The 12,980-nt window shown below is 38.9% G+C and overlaps 1 protein-coding gene across 14 annotated transcripts in view; it reads right to left on the bottom strand.

Moving 5' to 3' along the window:
- The window catches only part of SEC24B (SEC24 homolog B, COPII coat complex component), a 90,712-nt gene that overhangs the window by 15,340 nt on the left and 62,392 nt on the right, over positions 1 to 12,980 (bottom strand). For 13 of the 14 annotated variants that reach the window (XR_006290364.1, XR_006290363.1, XR_006290360.1 and 10 more), the window contains 5 exons: positions 9,437 to 9,612; positions 7,341 to 7,478; positions 3,713 to 3,817; positions 2,504 to 2,596; positions 353 to 456 (listed from right to left, as the gene is read on the bottom strand). Coding sequence is in view for 8 of the 14 variants with exons in the window: in XM_037897035.2 (XP_037752963.1) it covers positions 353 to 456; positions 2,504 to 2,596; positions 3,713 to 3,817; positions 7,341 to 7,478; positions 9,437 to 9,612 (616 nt within the window). In the remaining 6 variants the exon portion in view is untranslated. The other variant, XM_037897039.1, reaches the window with a different exon arrangement.

The following is a 12,980-nucleotide window of genomic DNA, read 5'->3' as shown; positions in this document are numbered from 1 at the left end:
GTTATTTTAATTTATCATGGGGCACATATTGTTTAGTATTTTCATAATAGTAAAATGTATTGATGTCTGAACTTTGACTTGGCACTCTAAAATTAAATGAATTTAAATATTTAGTAAAGCAATCTCTGCAATTAAGATGTCTTTGATACCACTGGGCCTCATCTTGTGAGGTGCTCAGCATTTCCTGTGGTATGCTGAGTGCCTTGCTTCCCACTTATTTCAATTAGAAGTTGAGGGCACTCAGTATCTCTCAGGAGCAGGATTTGAGAGCTGCTAGTATGGAATATAATTCTGTTCCCCGGGGATGTATAAAAGATGAGATTACAGAAAGTTTCACTGTAAAAATACTTACTTTATTACTTGAAGAACTGGGCTTAAAGGTCTACTGTCTCTAAGCCAGGATATAAAAGATCGGGCTCTGTCTGAAGAAAGTGTATCTAACTCTGGAAGCTGTGTCTGGTTGAAGAATGTAATTAGAAAAATAAAGTTTTATAATGCAAGGAAATATAACCTAACAAATTAAAAGAATCATGCTGAAATAAATCAATGGTAGGCTGGAATAATTACTCTAAAAATAAATCCCCTGGGAAGCTCCCCAACCGTGGATGACTGACAAATTAAACAGCCATTTTTTATACATTATGTTTCTGGGTACTGAACGGGTGTGTGTATATATAAGAAATCAATTAGTAAAATAGGTACATGAATAAAAGAGTTAAAAATGGTTTGGGAGAAGATGGATGTCAGTCATGACATGATCCACAAGGGAAACAGTCCAATCTCATCCTACAAAATCATTTACTATGAATTGTATTACATATGCATTTTCTCTTTGATAAGCCTAAATGCAAGGATTTCATAATTTTTCCTCCTTAAATAAAATTAATCACTATATTTGAAGTAAAAGACATTTTAGGAAACAGGCCTATAAAAAACACAGTATGTAGATTAATTCTGTCCTAACTATATTCACATTTTACCTTCCCTTCCCCCCCCCCCCCAATCCCCTGAAATGCATTATTTTAACTTCTTCCCCACACAAGTTCCTGAGCATTGTCCTCTGAATTACTTTTACAGCCCCAAAGAGACCCACATACATACAACCACCACAAACAAGCCCTGAACAGCAACCCCCGAAGTTCAACACAAGGACTGGACTTGTCTCTCTAATTGGCTGTGGGATCATTGCTGAGCAGCGAAAGATGCTTCATTCTGCCTGAACTGATCATACTGCCTTTGAGGCTTGCTTAGTTTATGGGGCAATTAACATGGGATCAAAATTCATTTATCTGATTACAGTTTTAAAACTAATTACTGTCCTCTGTAGTAAATGGATAGAATGAATTATATTTTAAAAAGTTTCACTTACATTTCTGTAATGGCCAGTCATTCCCTATCATAAATTCATGACCCCTTTGCTTTTGCACTGAAAATAATAAAGCTATCCTTGCACCATTTATCTTCCTCTATTAAGATACTACTACCCTTTCTTCATTCAAATCCATCCTTAAAACCCGCTTCTATGGTGTCACCTACAATTGCCAACTAATTATGGCCGAGTAGAGGGATAGTTACGACTAGATTACACATGCAAAATAGATTTTAAAAACTCAGAACTAACATTATTGTTTTTGTGCTAGTTTTCACTGTGACCATTCTGCTGTATGCTTGACTACTCATCATCCTCCCGACATCTGGTTTTTGTCCTTCATATTGTAATCTTTAGGGCAGAACCTGTTTTCCTGTGTGTGTTTTCTACAGTATCTAACATTTAGTTCTACCCAAATACAATTCTGTTCAGAATTTTTTGTACAGTACAGTATTTTAATAAGATCCCTCTATCCTCAAAACAAACATCTGTTCTCTGACCTTTTGGAAATAAAATCTTAGTGCTGTCTGAATCAAACACACTTAGGGGGAGATTTTCAAAAGCATCTCAGGGAGTGTCAAGTCCCGGTGACTTTTAATGATTGACGTCCTTGTTAAAATTGACCAAAGCTAGGAAAACTCAGTAAGTAAGTAAGTAAAGTTTAAACTCAACCCTTGATTCATTATCTGTTGTACTGCAGATCTTGTGGACTATACGGAGTTCACAGAACATCAACTCTCCAACCACCACCACCTCAAGAGGGTAAATTATGAATGGAAGAGTTCTAATATTAATTCTGGATTCCTTCATTTTTGACAGCTGAGTCAGAATCTCATGATTATTTTAACCTGCTTATGTGAATCCCTTGATATTTCTGTTTTTAGTGATTTAGTTAAACTAATTTTACAATTCAAACAATTTTATGGTGCCCCACATTCTTTAAACATATATTTAAAAGACTTAAAACGGTCTATGATTCTCCATGCCTATAAAGCTGGCAAATGGTTATTAGCATTATGAATGTAATAAAATAAATCTAATTCAGTTTCATAATTCGATACAGCCAATACAAGAGAGAATGTAGATTACCTTGCAATGTATGTATTACATTCCATAGCTCATTAAAACACTTACCAGTTTCTGTGGTACAGATGCATAGTTAGGGTATCCGAGCACATCTTTTATGAAGCTATTATCACAGCTTTTCCCAATCCAAATGTAAAATATCTGTAAAGGATCAAAATCAATTTTAGCAAAGAAAATGCCTTGCATCTATTTTAGAGTATTGAGTTTTCATGTTTTATTTGTTTTGGAGTTTAGATTTAGAAATTAAATGAAAATGTTTTAGTGATTTTGACTTGTTTTGGGATTAAAATGTTTAGAATGATATTTTTCTGGTTTTGTGAGGTTTCATGTAAAATCTGGTAACTTCAAACAGAATCTGATAATTCTTCCAAGGAACGAAAGTTATCCGAATACATTTCTAATTCAAACGAGCTGATATGCAGCAACAGGAGCAGTTTCAATCAATGTTCTACTACTGACAATGTTTCATATGGTTGCCTTATCAATCAACTGGCACCATCTACAGTTACATCTGTAAAATAGCAATCTGTAAAATAGTAATCTGTAAAATTACAGTTAAATAGCATCTAAGAAACTACAGTAAGTACAAACACTTTTTGAAAACTTTTTTGAATTAAAGAAGTATTCTCAAATTAATCAGATTAAAGAGGTCAATAGTTGTGACATCTGCAGGAAAATGCTACTTCACCAGTCATGCTGAACACTTTAAACATACAGGGTTCAAATTTCTTCATTTCCAGATAACAAGACTAAAATATACTTTGTGGGAGAAAACACTCTTATGGTACTTTAGAAGAAAACTATTTTCTTCAATTGTGTCTGTAGCCCTGTTTTCAACGACACACGTATGAGCATAAGTGCTTTACTAGATTGGGACCACAACGCAATCAGTTCAAAACAACGATCATCATTAAGGAAACCATTGAAAAAGAAAGTCTTAAGTTTCAGGAAGGACAATTTAAAATAACATTGTTTGGTATACATGCAGAGTAACATGAAAAATTAACCTATAAAACATTAATATCCATGCTTGTTTAAGAAATTTCTTTATCACAAAACTAGATATTTCAGTCATTTGCAAATTCAATGCTGACATTCAAGGTTCTCATTTGAGACACTAATTTAGAATCCTGGAATAACTAAGGTGTTGATTCACTACAGGAGAATTGGTACTATGAGTTAGCTGCAATTAAAAGTCTGAAGTGAAATATTTGTCTTATTCATATCAGATAAAAGCTACTGAAACAGGCAGCTTACTGATCCACAATCCATAAGAAAAGCTCCCTCTCTGGTCAGCTTCTCTGCAGACAACTTCTGAAGAGGAGGTTGAGGAACAACCCTGTCGTTAACATGTATTGTACCCTGTAATAGAGAGTTACAGAAAACCTATTATATAACACAGGACATATAATTCAGCAGCATTAAGCGTAACTAGTTTTTGAGAAAACAGAAGAGAGACTTGTAAGTGTAGTTTTCTAGTTGCATCTTGCAGAGCGTCTCATTTAACAAAATGCCATATTTATCCTTATCTTAGTTTTAGTAATTAGAAGGACCTAATGCCAGGTGATCTTTCTTCCACATAGATCAAGGGATGATTATCTAAGTGGTAATATAATTTATGTGTTACAAATATAGATATTACATTAAGTGAATTCTCATCCTGCAACTTCGAAGCGTAAAAATAAGCCAAGAAACCTAACCTCTGATATCTAATGAAAATAAGTTACAAATAGCCATGGCAAAAGTACTACACATTGTCTGCCACCATCCTCCTGTCTTACAGAAACATTATTAGAGCAGAACAACCTAAAATTCTACTCTACAGAAGTGCACTTCATTGCCACCCCCAGATAGCAGAAATTCCCTTTTGGTCATAACCATGACTGGAATATAGGTTAAAACAGCTAACAAAGCCCTCAGACAAATCTTGGGCCCTGGCTACACAGTTCTGAAAGGGCCTAATTGACCAAACTGTCCTGCATTTTCAATTTTTTTGTTTCCGTTTCTGCTTTAAACAACAAGGAGGTAATTTAAAAGCCTATCTGCAACTGAGGTGGAATAAAATTGCCAGGCCTACAAAGGTTGGATCACCCCATCCTGCCAGTGACTGTCTGCCCCAATGCTGAAGATCTATTTTAAGGATGATTGGACCTTTCTGCACAGAAGAATTTGGAAATTTACATAAGGGATGACATGTCCATATCTGGACTGAATTAAGATAATCATATTAAAAAAAGTAGCATTGATTTAAGAAGTCCACAGAAAAGCAATACAACTCATTAGTGGTCTTGTGGGATTTGTACATAAAAAGAAAATGAGAACTATAGGATATAGCCTGGAAGAAGAAAAACTAGAAGAGACTTCGCTGTACACAATTATGGTGAGCATCAAGAAAGCTGATCCACGAAGCTCAAAAGGAAATTTTGGAAACGAAATCTGATGCTTCAGGGCCAAATCTGTTTTCATATATGCATGCATCAGTGGGCATGAGGACAAAATGTAATGCTTATAGCATAAGCTGATCCTCTGCAAAGATCAGGAAAGATTTTTTTCCTCCAACTTACAAGTTGACCAGGTGCACTGTATTTATCTTGATACTTCAAATAACAGGCCTGTCCTGTTGTTGGTCAAAACAATCTTAAGTTTTTCCCTGCTCAAATGGCTTTCTTAATGACCCATAAGTAGGAGCTGTGACATGTCATAAATTATGAAAACATATCATCACTATAACACACAAAGAAAAACTGGGATTAATTGCTTTGAAAGGGCCCGCTTTTTAACTGTTTCTAATATAGCTTAACTCTGCAAGATTTCTTTTAAAAAATGTTGTTAGGACAATAAGAATAAAATATAAAACAAAGCAACTACTCAGTAAATATTTTGAACTGAGGAAATACCCTGGCTAACCCCTATGCAGAATGAAATATTTAAATTAACTTCTGCCAGTCAACAAAAATACCAGACTGTTTTTATAACATAGTTCTGCAAGAGACAAGGGGGTTAAAATCCTTTGGCACTAGGAACTGGATTTCCCAATGAGATGTGCCAATGTGTTTCCATTAACACTAAGGGCTTGGCTACGCTTGCAATTTAGAGCGCATTAAAGCAGCCCCAGGCACCCTAACTCACGACCCGTCCACACTGGCACAGCACTTGGAACGCCTGGACTCTGCAGCTGGAGCGCTCCTGGTAATCCACCTCCACGAAAAACATAACTCTTGCTGCGCCTCGGCTGAAATGCCCCCAGCGTCAGTGTGAACAAGGTGTTGCATTACTAGGCTGCCATCAGCCCCCGGAAACGTCCCATAATCCCCTTAAGTCAAGTGACCACTCTTGTCATTGTTTTGAACTTGGCTGTAGGAATGCGGATATGCCCTTTCAAAGCTCCGTTTCTTACACCTGGCATGCTTACCTGCTCCGGGACAAAGCAACCATTAGCGTGGAATGTTGCTGCTGTGAGTGAGAGTGTGAGAGAGAGAGAGACACGGACTGAGGGGAGGAGGGTCTGCTGCTGTGTGAACTTACAAGACAGCATGCTGACATGCTCTCAGCCCCCCCAAAACCCACGCTCTCTCCCCCCACATACACACAACACACTCCCTGTCACACTCCACCCCACCCATTTGAAAAGCACGTTGCAGCCACTTGCATGCTGGGATAGCTACCACAATGCACTCCTCTCTGTGGCCAGTCTCAGAGACCATTGCAAGAGCTGCTAATGTGGCCACGCCAGTGTGCTTGAATCTGACAGTGTGAACACACTGCAGCGCTTTCCCTACTGCATTCTCCAAGGGCTGGGTTGACTCACAGCGCTCTACATCTGCAAGTTAACCCTTACAGCTTAACATACAAATGCACTAACTACGGGTGTTTCAGTGTCAGTAGCAAAAACAAAAACAAAAAACTTGGATTGGCTTGCTTAAAGAAACTGTAAGACAGTTAACTGGGAGTGTGATGTGCCAGAAACACCTATTAATTCATACACCAGAGTAAAGTAAACTTAGCTTAGTTTAGCTTCCTTAAAATCATGAATCAAACTTTGAGATAGCACTGGTCAAAACAGCTTGCAAGAAATTTGCCAGCTCTGTCAGCTGAACTAGTCAGATTCAATGACCATATAAAAATGGTTATGTAAATAGACTATATAATGCTTTTTAAAATACTTATAGAATATTCCCAAACAAATAAAACTTTTAAACTAGAGTTAGAGATGTAAATTCATAAATGACAAACTTTTATTGTGGCATTAGTTATTAAAATGCAGACTTTATGGTTTTGTAAACATGGTTAACTTTGATCAAGAGTAATGCCCATTCTATTAATTAAAAGCCCCTTTACTTTCAATCACCGTACCTCATCTACATTTTAACAGTTATCAAAAAACCTTAATCTTTTTGTACATGTAGTTTTAAAAGAATCCCACCCACCTCACACTCAAACCACTACGGCAGACATACCAACACCCCACTTCATCCACACACAATGGAAAAGCAGGCAAGTATTTATCATTCCAAATATCATGAGCCAAATAACTTCATCCACCTGTATATACAAATTAAAACTCCCCAGCATATCTACTTTATTCATCCTTCCCACACGGTTAAAAGAACTTAACCTCTAGTAACAGGCCTAATGGAGATTATCTGCTCTTCTTTATACAAACTGACAAAAGATGACAGAGTACCACAATCACTGAGACAAATCTTTGGAGTTTATTTTTATCTATTGTATTTTACCATGGCAAGAACTGCAGAAGTAAATATTTAAAATTACACCCAAAACTTTTAAAGGAACTGCTAGTGAAACATTACTGTAGGTTCAATAGATATTCTGTTTTATTCAGAATTAAATAATGTATTCCATAAGAAATGGTTTCATACTGTACCTCACTGGTCAATCTGTCTATCCTGTACAAGTTGGGATGTATCATTTTCATCAGATGAACAAGAGGCTGACTCTTTATCTGGCACATGGCATATATACGATCATCCAAGCGTGTGCTAGTGCCAGTTCTAAATGCTTTCTGTAAGAAAGTATGTTGACTTCAGACACTTTTTATATGTTTTATATTGCTTTTAAACAAATCAGAGGTAAAATGTTGGTTTGGAACTGACAAAAAAAAACACACCCTGTTTTGAAGCTCACAGATATGTAGTTGGCAAAAACTTACTTAATTTTTCAAAAGGAAATATTGGCATTAAAATATTCTAAAGTATCCAATAAATCAAGTTCAACCTGAATGCCAAATCTGATGCATTTTAAAGCCAATCTATCTTTCCTCTGCCTAGGAAGAGGACAACGCCAACCAAAAGGAAGACTTTTTCCCATTTAGCATATTATTATATTTTGTTGCTTCCATCATTTTCCTTACCTTTATCCATGACAACTATTATGGTTGTGGAACTTATTGCCACAACGTATCAATTAGGCTAAGATCTTAGTAGGAGTCAAAAAAAAAAAAAGAATTAGACATTTACTTGGATAACAAGTTTATATCCAATTTTACAGTCGTAAAGATTAAAAAATAACCAAGAGTTTTGGAAGGGACATAAATCCTCATATTTCTAGACACAAACCAGCCTCTACCCAATGAGGATTAGAAAGACTTTCCTTGAGGACAGGTTAATCCATAAACTGTCTTCTGCACAATTTCTTGCAACTTTCTTTGAAGCAGTTGGCGTTGGCCACTGTTAGAGACAGGACATTGGACTGAATGGAATGGTCTGATCCAGTAGGGTAATGCCTATGTTCAACAATCAGAAGTCTCTGAAACAATAAAGTCAGGAACCCTATTGCATGTGTATCTTTTCCGCTCCAACATGAATTTAAAGTATTCTAATTCTTTGTTCTGTCATGTTTCTCAAATATTTCCACTGTCCTTTCTGCACCCCACTGGGCTTCTAAATGAGAAATAAAATATTTTTCTGTTAATCTCCCCAACTGCTGTTACTTTTAAAGCAATGTCATCTATGTTTCTTTCATATGAACTGACAGTGCTAAAAGGTCCAATTTTGTTGCTCTTATTTGTTAAGTCTTCCAGGGTAGCCTTAATCACTGTCCTATGGTGGTCCTGAGCTTGTGGCCATCTGTGAGCCCCAAAGGAGATAAAAGCTTATGAGTCTCTGATTTGAAGAAATTCCACTTTACTATTTAATTTTAATTTTAGAGAGAGACCTTTTGTTTGGAAAATGTTGTACAGATGATGCAAGCTTTAGATATGAACATCTCTCAGCTTAAGCCAAGATCTGTTGTTGGGATCAGGGCCCAAGGAAAGTGCTCTTTCTACCTCCATCCTTTAAATTAGATTTTGCTTTTGTTTTTAAATGAAAAACTTACAAAAAGTAAACATTTTAAAGTGTTTGCAAACCTAGTGCTCTATTAAGCATTTCTTTCAAGTGAAACCCTAACAAATACATAGTATTTAACTTTCATCTTCAGTTTTTCATTTAATCATACTCGAGAGTGACATCTGATGTTATGCATTTCTCTTTAGATGTATCAGGTATTGATCACACACGTCTGAGAGTATTTAGTTTATTTGCTTTACCTACATAATGGAAATTGAGAAAAAAGAAATAAATGGCTTCTAGCCAGAATTTCAAGCAACACTGATTCAATCCCAAATTTTAGAAATGTTAATGGTTATAACATTGATTTTCTAGTTTTTGTTATGAAATGAAAATGTAAACAAAACTGATATGAAGTACTGTATTTCAGAAAAGGGTGAACTGAAAATTTTAGTCAGGAACTGATAACATATCATTCACTAAATCTTTTTCATGCAGATGAACTCTTCAAGAATTTATGTACAAGGATACTTTCCCTCAAAATAAAGTGGATAGCTCACAATAATTTAACAAAAGGGTCTACATCAGGAGGGGAAATAAACTAGACTATGAATCAATGTTTACAGCCTGCCTTAAAGCAAAACACTGCTTTGTATTTGATGTCCAGCATGAACAACACTATATTATAAAGTACCTGTTTGAGAAGAGCCAAAACGTATAAAGGAAACAGTCTGAGGGAATTTGGTGCTATCAGTGTGGATTGCTGTAGGTTTGAGGCAGTTGAGATATATGCTGACAATGAATCTACCACAGCATTCACTAAGGCATCTCTTGCATCTGAAAGACTTGATGAAACTGACCGATCCACAGCTGCAGAATTAAAAGTAGACAAATAAATAAAAGCCTTAATTGCTGTATCTTATTACAAGCAGTTATGAGAAGTATAAACAAATCAGGTATGATTCTAAGAAGTGGTATTTTAAGATATAAAGAACAGATATGCTGATGAATTTTTAATGAGAGCAAATAAATTGCAGCTTCCTGTCGGAAAAACCACCTTGGTAAGACAAAAGAAGCAGTCCAACACAGCTACTCTCTTTGTTCCCTAAGTCCCTATTCCTGGAGATCTACGATATTGGAGAAATAGAGAATAATTAAGAACAGAACAATTGTTCCCCCATTATGTGCCAGCTTTAAGATTGTGACAAGAAAAAGAATATTGAATCAGAAGCAGTCAATAGAAAAAAAGAACACTTTGCTAAATGAGAATGGTAAGGAAGTGGGAAACAGCTGATGCTCATTGCTTCTGGGTGAAAAGAAAAAATGAAGATGTCTGTCAAAAACAATGGTACAACAACTGTTTTCTAATAAACCATACATTAAGTTGCATGCTTTGGAAGACTGTCATCACAGGTCTCATTCCACTTTAAAAAGTGACTAATGCCAACTTCAGCAGAAGCTTCTCCCTTGATCCTCTGCAGTTTGGAACAAATGTCTTTGAATAAGAAATCCGAGAAATGTTTATCTTTTCTGTTTATTTTTAAAGGCTAATCTGAACTTCAAATGCTCCTCAATATTCCCATTTACTGCATATTACAGGTCTCAATGTTTAGTGACATTTTGTACTCAAACCTTTCATAATTCTAAAAATCAAATTATACAACCAAAAAGAGTTTTAGGATCCATATGACTCAAAGCCCTTAGCCTCCGAAGGGCCTGTCTACGTTTAAAAATGTGAAAGCAGCACAGCTGCGCCGCGGTAGTGCTTAGCTGTAAAGCACTACCTATGCCAACAGAAGGGATTTTCCCATCAGCGTAGATAATCCACCTTCCCGAGAGGCAGTAGCTAAACAGATTAAATAATTTTCCATCGACCTAGCGCTGGCTACACAGGGTCTTAGGTTGGCGTAACGATGCCACTTTGGTCACATACCCCTGACCAATGTAGTTAAATCGACTTACCGTATATACTCGATCATAAGCCGGTTCGTTTATAAGCAGACCCCCCCCCAAGATGGATAAGTAAAAATGGAAAAATTTTATGACCCATTCATAAGCCGACCCTATAATTCAGGGGGTGGCAAACTTTGGCTCCCAGGCCATCAGGATAAGCCGCTGGCGGGCCGAGATGGTTTGTTTACCTCGAGCACCCGTAGGCATGGAGGTAAACCTAAGTAAACAAAGTGTCCTGGCGCGCCAGCTGCTTACCCTGACCGGCCGGGACAGCAACTGTTGGGGAAATTTTTTTGGGTGGGGGGGGGGGGGGGGAGAAGCTGGAGGTCAGGGGAGTAACCCCTGTGACCACCCCCCACATTACCACACTCCTAGCCCGGGACCCCCCACACACTCCCCATCCAGACTGGGCGGCGCAGCCACAGCATGTTCCAAACGGCTGGGCCGGGCGGGTGCGGCCACAGCAAGCTCTGGTGGGCGGCGTCAAGTGGTGTGGCTGCAGCCTGCCAGGCCTGGAGCTGCGGCTGCTTCGGAGGCTGGTGGGGGAAGAGCAGCGTGGCCAGAAGCGGAGAGACTCAGGCCCTGCCTCTTCTTGCTCCCTCTGTTGGTGGGGGAGGGGCTGTGTCCCACCTCTCCCCCTCTCTATACCCATTCATAAGCCGATCCCCTTCTCTGATGCTTCCCTTTTTTACTAAAAAAATCTGGCTTATGGACAAGTATATACGGGTAATTTTCTAGTGCAGACCAGGACTAAGGCTTTTTGCTCATCATTTACACTAAACAGGGGCTTGTGTACACAACAAATTACTGCACAACAAACAAGGGTGTGAATCTAAGGGTATGTCTATACTGGCAAGTTTCTGCTCCACAAATTGTACCACTTTTATTAAAAAGCTGGAATTAAACTGCTGTTGCATGTCCACACTGTGCTCCTTGTGATGGTGGAGTGTATCCACATTAGCAGCTTTTGCAACAGCAAAGACAGCAGTGTATTATGGTAGCTATCCCACTGTGCAACTAGCCGCAGGGTTTGCAGGGAAGGGTTTGCAATGTCTCATGGGGCAGGTGTCGCATGATGCTGGCTTCCCAAATCCCATTGTTCCATGGGCATCCTACTACACTACCAGCTGCTTTGCAACTGAAGTGGGGTGGGGCATGTGTGACAAGGAGTGTGTGTGTCTATGGGGGTCGGAGGAGACTGTTTTGGGGGACAGAGAGTGTCTGTCTCCTAAGTTCAGACAGCAGCATGAAGGAACCAGTCCTGAGGCAGGGGGAAACCCCGACATCAGCACCTGCTCCCTCTCCAGCTCTCTGCACAGCAATTTCTCTCTCTCACTCACAGACACACACACACACCTGCCTGCCTCTGTGTTCAACAGCACAAGCATTCCACAATAATGGTTTGTTTTGTGTCCTGGAGCAGATCAGCACAACAAGCAAGGACAGTCAGAAACGAAGCTTTGAAAGGGGAGAGGCACATGCCTCCAGGGCAGCCAAACAATGAGCAAAGCGGCTGCTTGAGGGATTATGGGACACTTCCGGAGGCTAATTACAGCGCTGAAAGCGATTGATGTGTTTACACTGACAGGCCAGCGCAGGAGCATCTGTGCTGTAAGCCTGACAACTCTTGTTGAGGTGCTTTTTTTGCAACATTGCAACTGAGGAGTTTCTATGCAGTAAGTGGTTTGGCAGTGTGTACACCACGGGAGTTACACCATAGAAAACTGCTTTACTGTGCAGAAACTTGGCCTACAACAAACCACACTCCGGGACTTTCAGTTAGCTATAGCAGTGTCCATGTGGGATGTTGCTGCCAGGCAAACTGGTGCGCTGTAGATTCGCACCATGATTTACTGTGCAGTAACTTGGTGTGTATGCAAGCCCGAAGACTCTTCAGTTAGTTCCACTCTTTTCAGATGGTCAGAGGAGTTGTTTATCAGTGAAACAAAGCACTGTCTCTCCTAAGAGGCTAAGGGCATGGCTACACTTGCAGATGTAGAGTGCTTTGAATTAAACCAGCCTTCGTAGAGTGCAGTAGAAAAAGTGCTGCAATCTGTCCACACTGACAGCTACAAGTGCACTGGCGTGGCCACATTAGCAGCTCTTGCAACAGCCAGAGAGCAATGCATTGTGGTAGCTATCCCAGCATGCAAGTGGCTACGATGTGCTTTTCAAATGGGCGGTGGGATGGAGTGTGACAGAGTGTGTTGTGTGCATGTGGGGGGAGAGAGAGTGGGTTTTGGGGGGAGCTGAGAGCATGTCAGCATGCTGTCTTGTAAGTTCAG

This window comes from Chelonia mydas, chromosome 4, assembly GCF_015237465.2.
Source record: "Chelonia mydas isolate rCheMyd1 chromosome 4, rCheMyd1.pri.v2, whole genome shotgun sequence".
Taxonomy (NCBI): domain Eukaryota; kingdom Metazoa; phylum Chordata; order Testudines; family Cheloniidae; genus Chelonia; species Chelonia mydas.
Note: the sequence above shows the minus strand (reverse complement) of the source record. Positions and strands in the feature narration are given on the sequence as shown.